The sequence below is a fragment of the Mobula hypostoma genome, chromosome 17, assembly GCF_963921235.1.
Source record: "Mobula hypostoma chromosome 17, sMobHyp1.1, whole genome shotgun sequence".
Classification (NCBI taxonomy): domain Eukaryota; kingdom Metazoa; phylum Chordata; class Chondrichthyes; order Myliobatiformes; family Myliobatidae; genus Mobula; species Mobula hypostoma.
Window position 1 is genome coordinate 33,764,809 of NC_086113.1, and position 15,989 is coordinate 33,780,797.

Sequence of the window (15,989 nt, forward strand, 5' to 3'; positions counted from 1 at the left end):
TGGGGCATTAGCGGAAGTTAGAGAAATCAATATTCATGCCATCAGGTTGGAGGCTACCCAGGCGGAATATACGGTATTGTTCCTTCAACCTGAGTGTGGCTTCATCTCGACAATAGAGGAGGCCGTGGATTGACATATCAGAATGGGAATGGGATGTGGAATTAAAATGTGTGGCCACTAGGAGATCCTGCTTCCTCTGGTGGACAGCGTAGGTGTTCAGCGAAGGTCATCAGGCAAGTCGTGGATAGACCCGAAGAGTGCTTGACATCTATTCAGGTGCTTGCATGGAAATTGTCACTTTAACAGGAACCACTATAGGACACCATGCAGATGCAGTTTCCCAATGGCATTTTACACCTTCTCGCAACCTGAGGAATTCTGCAGAGTTACTTTTCGCAGCATACGTACAGAAACAAAAAGTGCCACAATTGTGATTCGAGACTTTTGAGGAGATACAATGAAAGAACAAGTTGAGGCTGGCCCAAGTTCAAACTTCAAATTGAATTTTAAACTCTTTCCATTGTTAACAATCAATTTCTAAATTTGTTTCCTGTCACTGAAAACTCTGGTAAAGAAGCCATTCTATTAAAAGAAAACATAATGTAATAGCTTACCACACTTTATATGTAGCTGATGTTCTGAAAATAATGAAAATTCCTTTCTATTGAGGATTAAAAGAATTATCAATTGTAATAGAAGTTATTCATTGTTGTGTAAGAATTTAGTAAATTTGAGAAAAAAAATGTTGGACTGAACAATAGTGGACATGAATTGAAAGAACACATTGATGATCAAAGGATGTACTAGCAAACCTTCTAAAATAATCAAACTTGTCCCCCACCCTACATACCACCTACTAATAAGGAAGTCTCTTTGGGAAGGAAGTTGAAAAAAGCAGCTTTTCACGTAAGCAGTACAATTTCCTTGTTCGCAAATGCACTCAGAACATAGGAAATCTTAACAACAGGAAAAGGCTGGCTAGACCAACAAATTCATCCCCTTGTAACTTATCCTAACACTAGCTTCTCAAAATAATTCTCAATTTTTTTTTCACCAAAATTCATTTTGCCTCCTAAATCCATTTGTTTGCCTGATAAGTTTTTAATGATTTTATAATTTTGCACTGGAAATAATATAATGGAAATGATCAGAAACCTTTTAACAGTTAGTAAAAACTTTTTCTTTTAAATAAAATAGTTTACTAATGTATTAAAACATTGTGATAAACAGCAGCACTGGAATCGAACATTTAATCTAAAGAGTCATTCATGTTATCTAATGAGCATATTTTTAATTTGAAAACATAAGAGAGTCTAATATAAAATACAATCTCCTTTTCTTGTATGTATACTTCATTAGTCATGGGTAGCTCATTTTAACTGCCTCAAACATGAGCAGAATAGTCACCTTCTGTGTCACAATTTTTTTCTGATTTTATGATCTTTTAAGTAATATCACAATTAACAGTGAGATGAGGTTTCATATGTACTACTGTGGATTAATTGTAAACAGCCCTGCTTCGCTACTCACTAACAGGAAAAAATATTGTCAATAGATTTTAAAAATGTAAATTAACTACTATTTTTCTAATTTCTCAGTACTCTTATATCTTTGTCATATGCAATACAATGTATTTTAGTCATTCACCTGGAGCATGTGATACCCGTGAGTGCATAGGGTGTGTCAATAGAGAATCCTCGATGTTTTCATAATAGGCAGTTAATTTAGTAAGTTCACAAAAAGATAAATAAAATAGTTATCTTTTCCCAGACAATAATTACACATTTATTAAAATATGCATTGGTCATTCCATGGAAACTTATAACAGCCCAACTCCTTTAAAAAGTGCCACACGAGAGCATAATGTATTTATAGTGGGAGAGGGGTAAGAAACACGTATTTTACTAAGTGTGAATAAGATGGGTCAAAATGGAGGGAGCAGTTGTACTGAAATCAGTTATTATTTTAAATTTAGTTGGAATATTTCAGATTAAGGTTAACATAATAGAAGCGCTTACTTTTGTGCAGACATCAATCGCAGTTTCCATCCTTCTAAATAAAGTGGATTACAGTTAATTGGGCCATCAGTTAATCAGGCCAGTTGTTTATTTGGGACAACTCTTAAAGAACAAAAACTAACTGAGAATATAGCCAGGATCTCCTTCATTTATTTGGGACAATATACTGCTTAACTGGGACAGGAGACTGTTGCCGATCAGTTTCCAACGACGTCAGTTGCATGCGCTTGTGGGGCCATTAGACACTACAGTGTGCTTAGAGCAAAGTTCTTTAATAGCATTATTTGCGTGAGTTTGTGTTCAAAAAGCAGTGATTTTTGTCACTGATAGTTGGCATGAGATAAACAGTAAGGCAGTTCAGAACTGTTCTCTCTGTGGTTTCAAGCATTCAGGCTTGGAGATGCCAGAAACTTCTGGGGGAAAAAAAATGAAATGATTTCACTACTTTAGCAAGTAAGGAACAACGAAGAATTTGAGGGTATCGACAATAATCTTGAAAGAAAATGAAAATCTGGAGGATGCAATCATCGAAAGAATTGTATGAAAGCCGTACTAGGTGTCTGCACTGATTTTATTCATTTATAGTCATCTAGAAGAATACAGCAGTATACACTGGATGAATTCCTTCGTCGATAACTACTAGGAACTTGAAGAAGTCTCTGAACCAGTACATCATCTGTGGAAGCACAGCAGTCAACACACTTGGCCACTGGTATACCAACATTAAGAATGCATACCATAGCATCCCACACTCACACTTTAAAAAGTCCGTTCACCTGGCTGTACCTTTACTCCCAGCATATAGGTGGAGACTAAATTCTGCAACACCAGTAGTGAGGATCAAGAAAGTATAGTCAAGGGCCGCAGAGGAGCGCTTACAGGACTGCTTTGAGTTGGTGCACTGGACAATATTCAGGGATTCATGTTCGAATCTGAATAAATACACCACTGATTTCATTAAGACCTGTGTGGATAAGTCATGAATCCACCAAAAACTGTGGATGAACCAGGAGATTTGTAGCCTACTTAGGGCTAGATCTGTGGCATTCAAGCCCACTGATCCAGAACTATACAAGAAGTTCAGGTACAACATATGGAAGGCAATTTTAAGAGCAAAATATCAACTCCAACTGAGGTTAGAGACAGAGTTGAATGCATATGAACTCAAGCAGGGGTTGCAGACAATTTATTCCTACAATGTGAAACCTAACATCATGAATGGCTGTTATGCTTCACTCCTAGATGAGCTCAAAGCTTTTTATGCATGCTTTAAAAGGGGGACTAAAATTACATCTCTGCGAATCCTTACAGCATCTGGTGACTCTGTGATCTCGGTCTTGAAGGCTGATGTTAGAAAATTTTCAAGAAGGTCGACCCTCGCAAAGCCTCAGGGTCTGATACAGTGCATGGTAGTGCTCTGAAAACCTGTGACAACCAACTGGCAGGAGTGTTCAAGAACATCTCCAATCTCCCACTGCTGCAGTCGGAGGTTCCCACCTGCTTCAAAACTGCTACAATCATACCAGTGCCCAAGAAGAGCAGGGTGAGCTGTCTCAGTGACTATCGTTCAGTGGTGCTCACACCTACTGTGATGAAGTGCTTTGACTAGAATCAGCTCCTGCCTAAGTAAGGACCTGGACCCACTGCAATGTGCAATGTGCTTTGCTGCCGTTGCTACTGCGTGATCGAGAATCTCCGAAGGGGAAGGCCCCAAATCCTCGGCTTTGCCTATTGCCTGTTGCCAGGGCTGGAGTCGAAGCGCTCGGCAGAGATGGTGCTCGGTGTCGGAGGGCTGGTCGGAGGTCAAAGTTTTCGGACAGACTGAAGAGTCGGCTGTGGTCGGGTGCTTCCAGGGTGCTGCATTGGCAAGTTTGCAGCGCTGGAAGCTCATGGCAGGAAGAGAGTTTCTCTTCCTTCTACCGTCTGCGTGAGACGATGGGACTTTTGAGAGACTTTGAGACTTTTTTTTACCATGCCCATGGTCTGTTTTTTTATCAAATTATGGTATTGTTTTGCACTGTTGTAACTATATGTTATAATTACGTGGTTTTTGTCAGTTTTTTTAGTCTTGGTTTGTCTTGTATTTCTGTGATATCATTCTGGAGGGACATTGTATCATTTCTTAATGCATGCATAACTAAACGGCAATAAAAGAGGACTGTGTGTCCTCATAATCTAATCTAATCTCCACAATAGGTTTACCACAGATGTAATCTCACTGACTTTCCACTTGGCCTTCGATCTCCTGGACAATAGTAACACCTACACCAGGCTGCAGTTTACTAATTACAGCTCAGTGTTCAACACAATCATACTCTCATTTCTAATCAACAAGCTCCAAAACCTGAGCCTTTATAGCTCCCTCCGCAACTGGATCCTTGACTTCCCCATCTGGCGACCACAGTCTGTGCAGACTGTAAGAGACATCCTCCTCGCTGACAATCAGACCATAAGACTTAGGAACATAATTAGGCCATTCTGCCCATCAAGTCTGCTCCACCATTCCACCATGGCTGATCCCAAATCCCACTCAATCCCATACAGCTGACTTCTCGCCATATCTTTTGATGCCCTGATTGATCAAGAAATGATCAACTTCCGCCTTAAGTATATTCACAGACTTGGGCTCCACCGGAGTCTATGGCAGAGCACTCCACAGATTTACTACTCTCTGGCTAAAAATATTCCTCCTCACCTCTGTTTTAAAAGGTCACTCCTCAATTTTGAGGCCATGCCCTCTAGTTCTGGATACCCCCACCATAGGAACTATCCTCTCCATATCCACACTATCTAGTCCTTTCAGCATTCGGTAGGTTTCAGTGAGACCCCCATCCCCACGTTCTTCTAAATTCCAGTGAGTTCAAGCTCAGCTGCCAAATGCTCCTCATATGTTAATCCCTTCAATCCTGGAATCATCCTCGTGAACCTCATTTTGACTCTCTCCAATGACAACTCATGCTTTCTGAGATATGGGGCTCCAAACTGTTGACAATACTTGAAGTGCAGCCTAACTAGTGTCAGCATTTACTTGCTTTTATATTCTGTCTCCTTTGAAATAAATGACAACATTGCATTTGCCTTCTTTACCACAGACTCAACCTGTAAATTAACCTTCTGGGAGTCTTGCACGAGGACTCCTAAGTCCCTCTGCACCTCTGATGTTGGAACCTTCTTCCCATTTATATAATAGTCCGCACTATTGTTCCTTTTACCAACATGCATTATGATACATTTCCCAACACTATATTCCATCTGCCACTTTTTTTGTCCAATCTTCCAATTGCATTGCATCCTTAACACAACCTAACCTTCCACCTATCTTTGTATAATCTGCAAACTTTGCCACAAAGTCATCAATTCCATTATCTAAGTCATTGACAAACAATGTTAAAAGTAGTGGTCCCAGTCCTGACCCCTGAGGAACACCACTAGTCACCAGCAGCTAACCAGAAAAGGCCCCTTTTGTTCCTACTTGCTGCCTCCTGCCTGTCAGCCATTCCGTTATCCATACCAGTATATTTCCTGTAATGTCATTGGATTTCATCTTGTTAAGCAGCCTCATGTGTGGCACCATATCAAATGTCTTCTGAAAATGCAAGTAAATCATATCTACTGTGTCTCCTTTGTCCACCCTGCTAGTTACATCCACGAACTCAAAACTGTTGACAATACTTGAAGTGCAGCCTGACTAGTGTCAGCATTATCTCCTTGCTTTTATATTCTATCCCCTTTGAAATAAATGCCAACATTACATTTGCCTTCTTTACCACAGACTCAACACAAAGAATTCTAACAGATTTGTCAGGCAAGATTTCCCTTCACAGAAATCATGCTGATTTTGACTTATTTTATCATTACTTTTCAAGTATCCTGAAACCTCATTCTTAATAATGGACTCCAACACTTTCAGAACCACTGAAGTTAGGCTAACTGGCCTATAATTTCTTCTTTTGTCTTCCTCTCTTCTTGAAGAGTGGAGTGACATTTGCAATTTTCCAGGCCCCCAAGACCATGTCAGAATCACGTAATTCCTGAAAGATCATGACCAAATGCATCCAATATCTCTTCGCAACCCCTCTCAGGACTCTGAGAAGTAAACAACAGGAATTCTGCAGATGCTGGAAATTCAAGCAACATACATCAAAGTTGCTGGTGAACGCAGCAGGCCAAGCAGCATCTGTAGGAAGAGGTGTAGTCGACGTTTCAGGCCGAGACCCTTCGTCAGGACTAACTGAAGGAACAGTTAGTAAGGGATTTGAAAGTTGGAGGGGGAGGGGGAGATCCAAAATGATAGGAGAAGACAGGAGGGGGAGGGATAGAGCCGAGAGCTGGACAGGTGATAGGCAAAAGGGGATACGAGAGGATCATGGGACAGGAGGTCCGGGAAGAAAGACGGGGGGTGGGTGACCCAGAGGATGGGCAAGAGGTGTATTCAGAGGGACAGAGGGAGAAAAAGGAGAGTGAGAGAAAGAATGTGTGCATAAAAAATGAGTAACAGATGGGGTATGAGGGGGTGGTGGGGCCTTATCGGAAGTTAGAGAAGTCGATGTTCATGCCATCAGGTTGGAGGCTACCCAGACGGAATATAAGGTGTTGTTCCTCCAACCTGAGTGTGGCTTCATCTTTACAGTAGAGGAGGCCGTGGATAGACATGTCAGAATGGGAATGGGATGTGGAATTAAAATGTGTGGCCCCTGGGAGATCCTGCTTTCTCTGGCGGACAGAGCGTAGATGTTCAGCAAAGCGGTCTCCCAGTCTGCGTCGGGTCTCGCCAATATATAAAAGGCCACATCGGGAGCACCGGGCGCAGTATATCACCCCAGTCGACTCACAGGTGAAGTGATGCCTCACCTGGAAGGACTGTTTGGGGCCCTGAATGGTGGTAAGGGAGGAAGTGTAAGGGCATGTGTAGCACTTGTTCCGCTTACACGGATAAGTGCCAGGAGGGAGATCAGTGGGGAGGGTTGGGGGGGACGAATGGACAAGGGAGTTGTGTAGGGAGCGATCCCTGCGGAATGCAGAGAGAGGCGGGGAGGGAAAGATGTGCTTAGTGGTGGGATCCCGTTGGAGGTGGCGGAAGTTACGGAGAATAATATGTTGGACCCGGAGGCTGGTGGGGTGGTAGGTGAGGACCAGGGGAACCCTATTCCTAGTGGGGTGGTGGGAGGATGGAGTGAGAGCAGATGTACGTGAAATGGGGGAGATGCGTTTAAGAGCAGAGTTGATAGTGGAGGAAGGGAAGCCCCTTTCTTTAAAAAATGAAGACATCTCCCTCGTCCTAGAATGAAAAGCCTCATCCTGAGAGCAGATGCGGCGGAGACGGAGGAATTGCGAGAAGGGGATGGCGTTTTTGCAAGAGACAGGGTGAGAAGAGGAATAGTCCAGATAGCTGTGAGAGTCAGTAGGCTTATAGTAGACATCAGTGGATAAGCTGTCTCCAGAGACAGAGACAGAAAGATCTAGAAAGGGGAGGGAGGTGTCGGAAATGGACCAGGTAAACTTGAGGGCAGGGTGAAAGTTGGAGGCAAAGTTAATAAAGTCAACGAGTTCTGCATGCGTGCAGGAAGCAGCGCCAATGCAGTCGTTGATGTAGCGAAGGAAAAGTGGGGGACATATACCAGAATAGGCACGGAACTCTGAGATGTAGTCCATCTGGTCTAGGTGACATATCCACCTTAAGACCTTTGAGTTTGCCTAGCACTTTTTCCTTTGTAATAGTGATGGCACTCACTCCTGCTCACTTGCACTCACGGACCTCTACAGCTAGTATCTTCCACAGTAAAGACTGAAGCAAAGTACTTAAGTTTATGTGCCTTTTCATTGCCCCCATTACTACCTCACAAGCATAATTTTCAATATAAACTCTCACCTCTCTTCTACTCTTTATATAATTGAAAAAAAATTGGTATCCTGCTTTATATTATTGGCTAGTTTACCTTCATATTTCATCTTTTCTCTTCTTATAGCTTTTTTATATGCCTTTTGTTAGACTTTAAAAGCTTCCCAATCATCCAACTTCCTACTCACTTTTGCTACCTTATATGCCCCTTCCTTGGCTTTAATGCAGTTCTTAAGTTCTGTTGTCAGCCACGGTTGCCTCGCCCTGCCTTTTAAGAACAACAACTTCTATGGGACATATCTATCCTGCAGTTTGTGAACCATTCCCAGAAACTTCAGCCACCTCTTTTCTGCCATTATCCCCACCATTATCTCCTTTCAATCCTCTGGGCAAGTTCCTCTCTGTTTGCCTCTGTAATTACTGATGCATGTAACTTACGCTTTACCCTCTTAAACTGCAGTACGAGTTCAATTATATTATGATCACTGCCTCCTAAGGGTTTCTTTATGTTAAGCTGACTAATAAAATCTGGGTTATTTTACAACACCTAAGATAGCCTTTCCCCTAGTAGGCTCGAGCACAAGCTGCTCTAAAAAGCTATCTTGTAGGCATTCAGCAATTTCCCTGTCTTGCGATCCGACACCAACCTGATTTTCCCAGTCCCCTTGCATATTGAAGTCCCCCATTGCAACTGTGACATTAGCCTTATTGCAAGCCCTTTCCAGCTCCCTTTGCAATCTCAACCTCACATCTTGGCTACTATTTGGACACCTGTATATGATTCCCATTGTGTTTTTTTTTCACTCTTGCATTCTTAACTCCACCCACAAAGATTCGACATTCTCTGACCCCATGTCAGCTCTTTCCAGAGATGTAATGAAGGCTATTATTTTGTCTAAAAATTTCACATCATCAGATTTTAAAGATGTAGTTGTCTGAAATAAAAGCAAAATACTGGACATATATACAGATAGGAAAATAGAGTTAACAGTTCAGGTTTATGAACTTTCATCAGAATTATGACTTATTGACTATTTCCAGTATTTTCTGCTTCTAATTAAAGTTTTAGAATTGTTCATTATGTGCTCCCTGTTATGGAATTTCATAACTAGATTTTAAAATAATGTTTAATTTTGTTTCAAACTATTAGCCATGCTAATATGCTATAGTAGCAGGGTTGATGTTTGTTATCACATGGAAGGTGCTTTATTAATGCAAAAAGTGCCAGTTTAAGAATTAAAAGAATCTATAAACAACAATAAAATAAATAAACAATTATTTTATTTTTGATGCTAAATATTGAAGGATAAATACTAGCACGTCACAGGGAAAACTTCTGTGCACTTTTCCAGTCTGGGTCTGGGTTTAACATCTGATCCGAAAGGTAATAGCTCAGCATTACAAAAAGACCACAAAAATAGTGAAAATGGCACAGTCCATCACAGGTAAAGCCCTCCCCAGCTTTGAGCACGTTTTCATGGAGCACTGTCACGGGAAAGCAGCATCCATCATCAAGGACCCCCACCATCCAGGCCATGCTCTCTTCTCACTGCTGCCATCAGGAAGAAGGTACAGAAGCCTTAGGTCCACACCACCAGGTTCAGGAACAGTTATTACCCCTCAACCATCAGGCTCTTCAATCGGATAACTTCAATCACCCCATCACCGAACAGTTTCCCAGAACCTATAGACTCAATTTCAAGTTGACTTCATCTCATGTTCTTGACATTTATTGCTTATTTATTTATTATTATTATTATTATTATTAATTTCTTTTTTTTTGTATTTGCACAGTGTTGTCTTTTACACATTGGTTGGGGTGGTCTTTCATTGATTCTGTTGTGTTTCTTGTAGTTACTGTGAATGTCCACAAGAAAATGAATCTCAGCATTTTATATATTGACATATATATAATTTTAAATAAATTTACTTTGAACATTTTATGTTTAATGCTTAAAATAAGACTGATGTCTCAATATTCTGGCAAATTAAACAAAAGGGATTACAATTATATTGTTCCTTGTATCTGAACTAAAATCCCTTGAAACAATGAATGAATTTTAAAACATTGCCAATATTTTGATAATTTGCTTGAGTTAACCTATACAAGTTTGGTTTAATGCTAATTAACTGGATAATAGATTTTGTCTAATGTTGTACACTCTCTAGTTTGTAATTAATTTCCATTTTACTTGTAACCAATACATTTTTTGCAGAATATATTTAAAGTGATTGTCAATGCGCATTTATTTTTACATTTCATTTAGATCTCCTTTGACCTCGCAGAATATACTGCTGATGTTGATGGTGTTGGCACTCTGAGGCTACTGGATGCCATTAAAACCTGTGGCCTTATTAATTCAGTGAAGTTCTACCAAGCCTCCACTAGTGAGCTCTTTGGCAAAGTACAGGAAATTCCTCAGAAGGAGACTACCCCTTTCTATCCTCGGTCACCGTATGGCAAGTATCCTAATGTATTTGTGTGTGTTGAATGTATGTCATTGTTCAGAGTATTTGATTGAAATGTAGTGTCATGCCCAAGATTTTTGTTTGGTTATGGGGTTTACCTATAACTTGGCAATTAAAAATTGTTTTCAAGTTAATGTAAGGGGTTGGTATTATAAATCGAGGGCTCATAAATAACTCAGTGGGTGCTGCACATTTTCAATGTCAAAAGTATGCCATCCAGTACTCTTCCAAGACTGGATTCACGATGTTGGCAAATGAGGCCTGATCAAGTCTGTGTTGTGATTGGAAATGAGAAGTGCAGGAAAGGCTATTACAACTCAGCAGTGGGTGATAGGGAGGGGCAGGGTTTGGATGTTGGAGATTGCACAGAGTGATGGATGAGTGTGAAGTTTTGTTGGCTGGGAGATCAAGAAGTTGATTTGGGGCCTTTGATTTAGAAGATCACAGGCTGACAGGTTGGGGTGTTGGGTATCTTGAATTCAGATGGATAATGAGGTGGTGATGGGATTCAGCATAGTATGGGAGGTATGAATCCAAAGGTTGAAAGGTAAGTAATTGATTTATCTGAGAGCAATCTTAATCCATGACTTTACTGGAAAGACCAGGTTGTCATGGGATTGTCCAACAATGGTTGTTAGTTATTGAACATGTTGTCATAGAAAGCACCAAGCTGAAAAGATCTATGCATTTAAAGATAGCGGGAAGTAGCAGGTTCCAGTAGTGGGAGAGATCGTAGGAGCCAGACAGTCTGTCAACACATTGGGTAACTACTACATCCCAGCATTGGCCCAAACTAACCATGCTAAGCCAGAGAATAGCAAAGAACTTCAGATCTCCGCGGTAACTGGCTGCCTGCCCGCACAGACTGGCCAGCAGTAGTCCACACAGACAGATACTGCTCACTCCACAATGAGACACATGGTGATGAGATCACTTTGACTATTTCATTGCTGCATGTGAACTAGTGAAGGTTTGAATTTTCAACTAGATTTCTGGTGTAGTGGCACGAATGACTCCTTTTATTTATCTATCGCACTTGTGCTGTTGTTCTTGAGTGCTAAGAGAGTTGGTAATGTAATAGGTTTAACTACTTAACAAAGGGTTGCAATTCTTCTGTTTAATTAACTTCTGTTCTCATGGATCCGCTCGTTCTGTTTGAAGCTTCACCAAAGTGGCTGATTTTAGTGAACTTGTACAAATGGGGCAGGCTAATCTGTTGTGTGGACTATCACAAATCATTACATTCTACTAAGAGCACAGTTGCACAGCTAGCACAGGTGCAATGACAGAGATTCAATTCTGAACAATGGTGCTCTTTGAGTTTCCAAATTGTCTCTGTATCCATGTGGATTTCCTCTGGATTCTCTCATGTTCTCCCTTGTCCCAAAGGCAAGTATATTAACTTGGCACTGTAAATTACCCCTAGAGTGTAGGTGAGTCGTAAAGCCTGGGGGGGGGGCGGGGGCGCAGTGGTGGGATAGTGGGAGTGTGGGTGTGTGGGTTTAATGAAAGAGATTCATAAGAGTGTAAATGGGTGCTTGATAGTTACTGCTGACTCGGTGGGCAGAATGCTCTGTTTCCAATTTATATCACCTACATTGCATCATTGTGCAAAATTAATGTCTATCTAATCTATCCCTCAGAGGGACCGAGCATTTTATTGATTTTTTCAGGCAAAAAATAATAATCTAACACAGCACAGATGATAACTAAATTTAAAAGGGAGAACTCAATTTGTTTCAAATCAGAGGTAAAGAGGTTCTTTACTTCTTCTGTGAATATTAAATCACCCCATTTTACTTATATTTCCCTTGCGCCTCTAACTCCTGGTGGAGTCGTCGGCGCGTCATCATGACAAGCTTGGCACCAGTCTGTTCCATCAGTCGTGGTTATGTGCCAGAGCCTGGGTCACCGCAAATGTTTTCCCTGTCCATTCTTTAATGTTGTCCATCCATCTTTTCCTCTGTCTACCTCTCCTTCTTTTCCCCTCCACAGTTCCTTGTAGAACGGTCTTTGCAAGGCCACTGGATCTTTTACGTGGCCGTACCATCTCAGCTTTCTTTTCTTCACCGTTGTGAAAAGGTCTTCATGGGGGCCAGTGTGGTGCTGAATGGTCTTGCGGACCTGCTCGTTTGTGTTGTGGTCCAAGTATGAGATGCCCAAGATGTTGTGATAGCATCTCATTTGCAATGCCTGTATCTTCCTCTGTAGCTCCGCTGTGAGGGTCCATGTCTCACATGCGTACACGAAGATGGAGAATACCAATGCATGCAGGAGTCTGATCTTGTACTTCATGGTGATGTTGCTGTCCCTCCATATTGTCTTGAGTTTGGATAGTGCAGTTACTGTCTGTGTGGTTCTTGCCAGGACTTCTGGTCTTGATCCTTCATCACCGATGATTGCCCCCAGGTATTTGAACTGCTGCACTGTCTCAAGTTTCTGACCATGAACTGAGATGTCTGTTATGATGGCACCGTTGGCATTTGCCATGAGCTTGGTTGTCTCAGCACTTATTTCCATTCCAACCTTTGTGGAGGCTCTGTCAAGATGGCTGACCAGGTTGGCCAGTTCATCCTCTTTTCCTGCAAGTCCATCAATGTCGTCAGCAAATCTTAGGTTTGTGATGTTCCTCCCTCCGATGCTGGCTGTGCCCACATGATCTTCAAGGGCAACATTCATGATTCGTTCCAGGAAGACGTTGAAGAGAGTGGGGGAGAGGGCAGCCCTGACAGACTCCTACAGAGGTATGGAACCATTCCCCGATGGTGCCCTGAGCAAGTACTGCACTGGTTGCCTTGGCGTAAAGCTGATGGATTGTATGAATCAGCTTCTAACCATGTTGAATTTTTTCATGGTGGCCTATAAGGCATCATGCCAGGCTCTGTCAAACGCCTTCTTGAAGTCTATGAAGACGTGGTAGAACTCTCTCTGGTGCTGAAGGTGTTTCTCACAGAGGGTGCGGAGGTTGAAAATCTGCTCAGTGGTGCTTCTGCCCTTACAGAAGCCTGCTTGCTTCTTGGCAATGATGTCTTCTGCCTGAGGTCTCAGTCTGTTCAAAATGATTCTGAGCATTACCTTGCTTACATGGCTGATCAAACTGATGGTATGGTAATTCTGGCAAAGTCGGAGATTGCCTTTCTTGGGAAGCACAATGATCAGCGACTGAGTCCAAGGTGTCGGCCATTTACCTGTCTGCCAGATCTTATTGCAGATGGTGGTAAGCATGTTTACCGTGGCCTCTCCTCCATGCTTCAGCAGTTCAGCAGGGATGTTGTCAACTCCTGCTGACTTCCCGCACTTCAGTGATCGTATTGCCATTTCAACTTCTTCACGCATGATTGGATAGTCTTCCTCATTGGAAGATTCCTGCACATTCAGCATGCTTGGATCCCCTTTGCTCTGATAGTTGTACAGTTCTGAACAGTACTCTGTCCCCCTTTCCATTATTTCCTTTTCTTCTGTGAGACTTTTGCCATTTTTGTCTTGGATGGTGTTCACTTTGGCTTGTTTTTCTTTGGTAAGGTCTTTCACCAGTGGGAATGCCTTCTTTGTGTTGTTGTTGGAGAGGCTGTCTTCAATGTCCGTACATTGTTTGGCTATCCATCTTTGCTTTGCTTCCTTCATTTCCCTCCTGATTTCCTTGTTGATTTTCCTGTATTCTGTTCATCCCTCTGCTGTGTTTTTATCTTTCTTTAATTTCCTTCTTATGTCACACATATCCATAGAACCCGCCTGTCCCTCACCTCCAGTCCCGACACTTTGACCTTTTCAATCTGTCCCGCGCTTGAATCGTCCAAATGCCATGTCATTCCTTGCTTCTGGAGCCAGGCCCTGTCACTTCAATTCACACACAAAATGCTGGAGGACCTCTGCAGGTCAGGCAGCGTCTATGGAAGAGAATAAAAAGCCGACATTTTGGGCCGAGACCCCTCATCAGATCTGAAAGAAAGGAGAAAGAAACCAGAAAAAGGTGGAGGGGAGGGTAAGCAGTACAAGCTGGCAAGTGCACCTCATATTGTGTGTGAGCAGCCTCCAAAGTGACGAATATACACATGTCACATATTGCCTTGTTTACTGTGGTTAAATGTTAATTCTCCAAATTAAAGTTGCTTGGAAGTAACTAGTAGGAGATTTTCAAGAGCAATCTTGAGACATCTGGCTGAATTTTCTGTCCCTTTTGACAATGCACATGAAACCAGAAACTGTGGAGTAATGAAGTAAGATGTTTTGCCATGTAGCCATGCTTTTCAAATGTTACAGCAATAAATTTAATCTGGATCTAATACTGAGGTTCTAGATATTGAAATTAAAAACAAGCTCTTTCAATGACCCAAAATACTTCATTCAGTGAGTAGTTTACTTATATGGGTAAGTTAGTTAGTTACTCATGCTGGAAGCAGCCATGTGACCTTCAGACAACAATCATTTTGGCTTCAGCTGGGATGCTGCTTGTAGTTGGATCGCCTGCTAACATTAGCCATTGAGGCAAATATGACTAAAGCAATTTGGATAAAGTGTCAGCAAATATTGGTATTTCAAAGTTCAAAGTAAATTTATTATCAAAGTATGAAGGTGTCACCATATACTACTCTGAGATTGATTTTCTTGTGGGCATTCACAGTAGAGCAAAGAAATAAATTAGAATATATGAATAACTACACACAAAGACTGACAAACAACGATGTACAAAAGACGAGAAACTGCAAATACAAAATAAAACCAGCAATAATAAAACATAAATAAGTAAATAAATAATACTGAGAACATGAGTTGTAGGGTCCTTGTAAGTTAGTCCATTGTTTGTGGAATCAGTTCTGAGTTGAGATGAACGAAGTCATCCATGCTAGTTCAGTAGCCTGATGGTTGAAGGGTAATAACTGTTTCTGAGCCTGGTGGTGCGGGACCTCAGGCTCCTGTACCTCCTTCCGGATGGTAGCAGTGAGAAGAGAGCATGGTGGTTGTCACTGGTGATTGAAGGTGCTTTCTTGTGGTAGCATTTCTTGTCGATGTACTCCATAGTGGGGAGGGCTTTTCCTGTGACGGACTGGGCTGCATGCATGATTTTTTTGTCAGCTCCTCCACTCTTGGGCACTGATATTTGATGATATTGTAGTCTGGCCTGTTAGTAATCTTTCAAAGAGTATGGTACAAAGTGGAAGTGGGAAAAGGCAAGAAAATACTAAATGCAGATTGCCTGCATGTAGGCTTTTCTCATTTCGACTTAAACAGTTCATTTGATGTTACCAGAACACCTGTTATTAGCAAATCATTATTTGCAAATTTTTACTGTGTTTACATCTACTTTAGAATGATCAGTACTGACTTGTAGGGTATTTTTTATTTTACAGGGGCGGCCAAGCTTTACGCATACTGGATTGTGGTGAACTTCAGGGAGGCTTACAACCTTTTTGCTGTCAATGGCATTCTTTTCAATCATGAAAGTCCAAGACGAGGTTAGAAATACTGACACATTTAATCTGCTTTAAACTATTTCTAGTTTTATTTCCTTTGAGTTTTATTTTAAATTTGGAATGTAAGGTATTTAGGTGGCTGTGAAAATATTTGCATTGTATACTGGGATGCCCTCTTCATTTACCTGATGAGGTAACCATAGCCTTTGGCCAGGAGTAGATGTCTCCAGGTGGTGCCCAACCTTCCGAGAG

General features: G+C 41.6%; 1 protein-coding gene across 1 annotated transcript in view; it reads left to right on the plus strand.

Annotated features, from left to right (window-relative positions):
• The window catches only part of gmds (GDP-mannose 4,6-dehydratase), a 668,214-nt gene that overhangs the window by 232,855 nt on the left and 419,370 nt on the right, over positions 1 to 15,989 (plus strand). The window contains exons 6-7 of the mRNA XM_063069704.1: positions 10,125 to 10,317; positions 15,675 to 15,779. Coding sequence (XP_062925774.1) covers positions 10,125 to 10,317; positions 15,675 to 15,779 — 298 coding nt within the window. The remainder of the gene's footprint in view (positions 1 to 10,124; positions 10,318 to 15,674; positions 15,780 to 15,989) is intronic.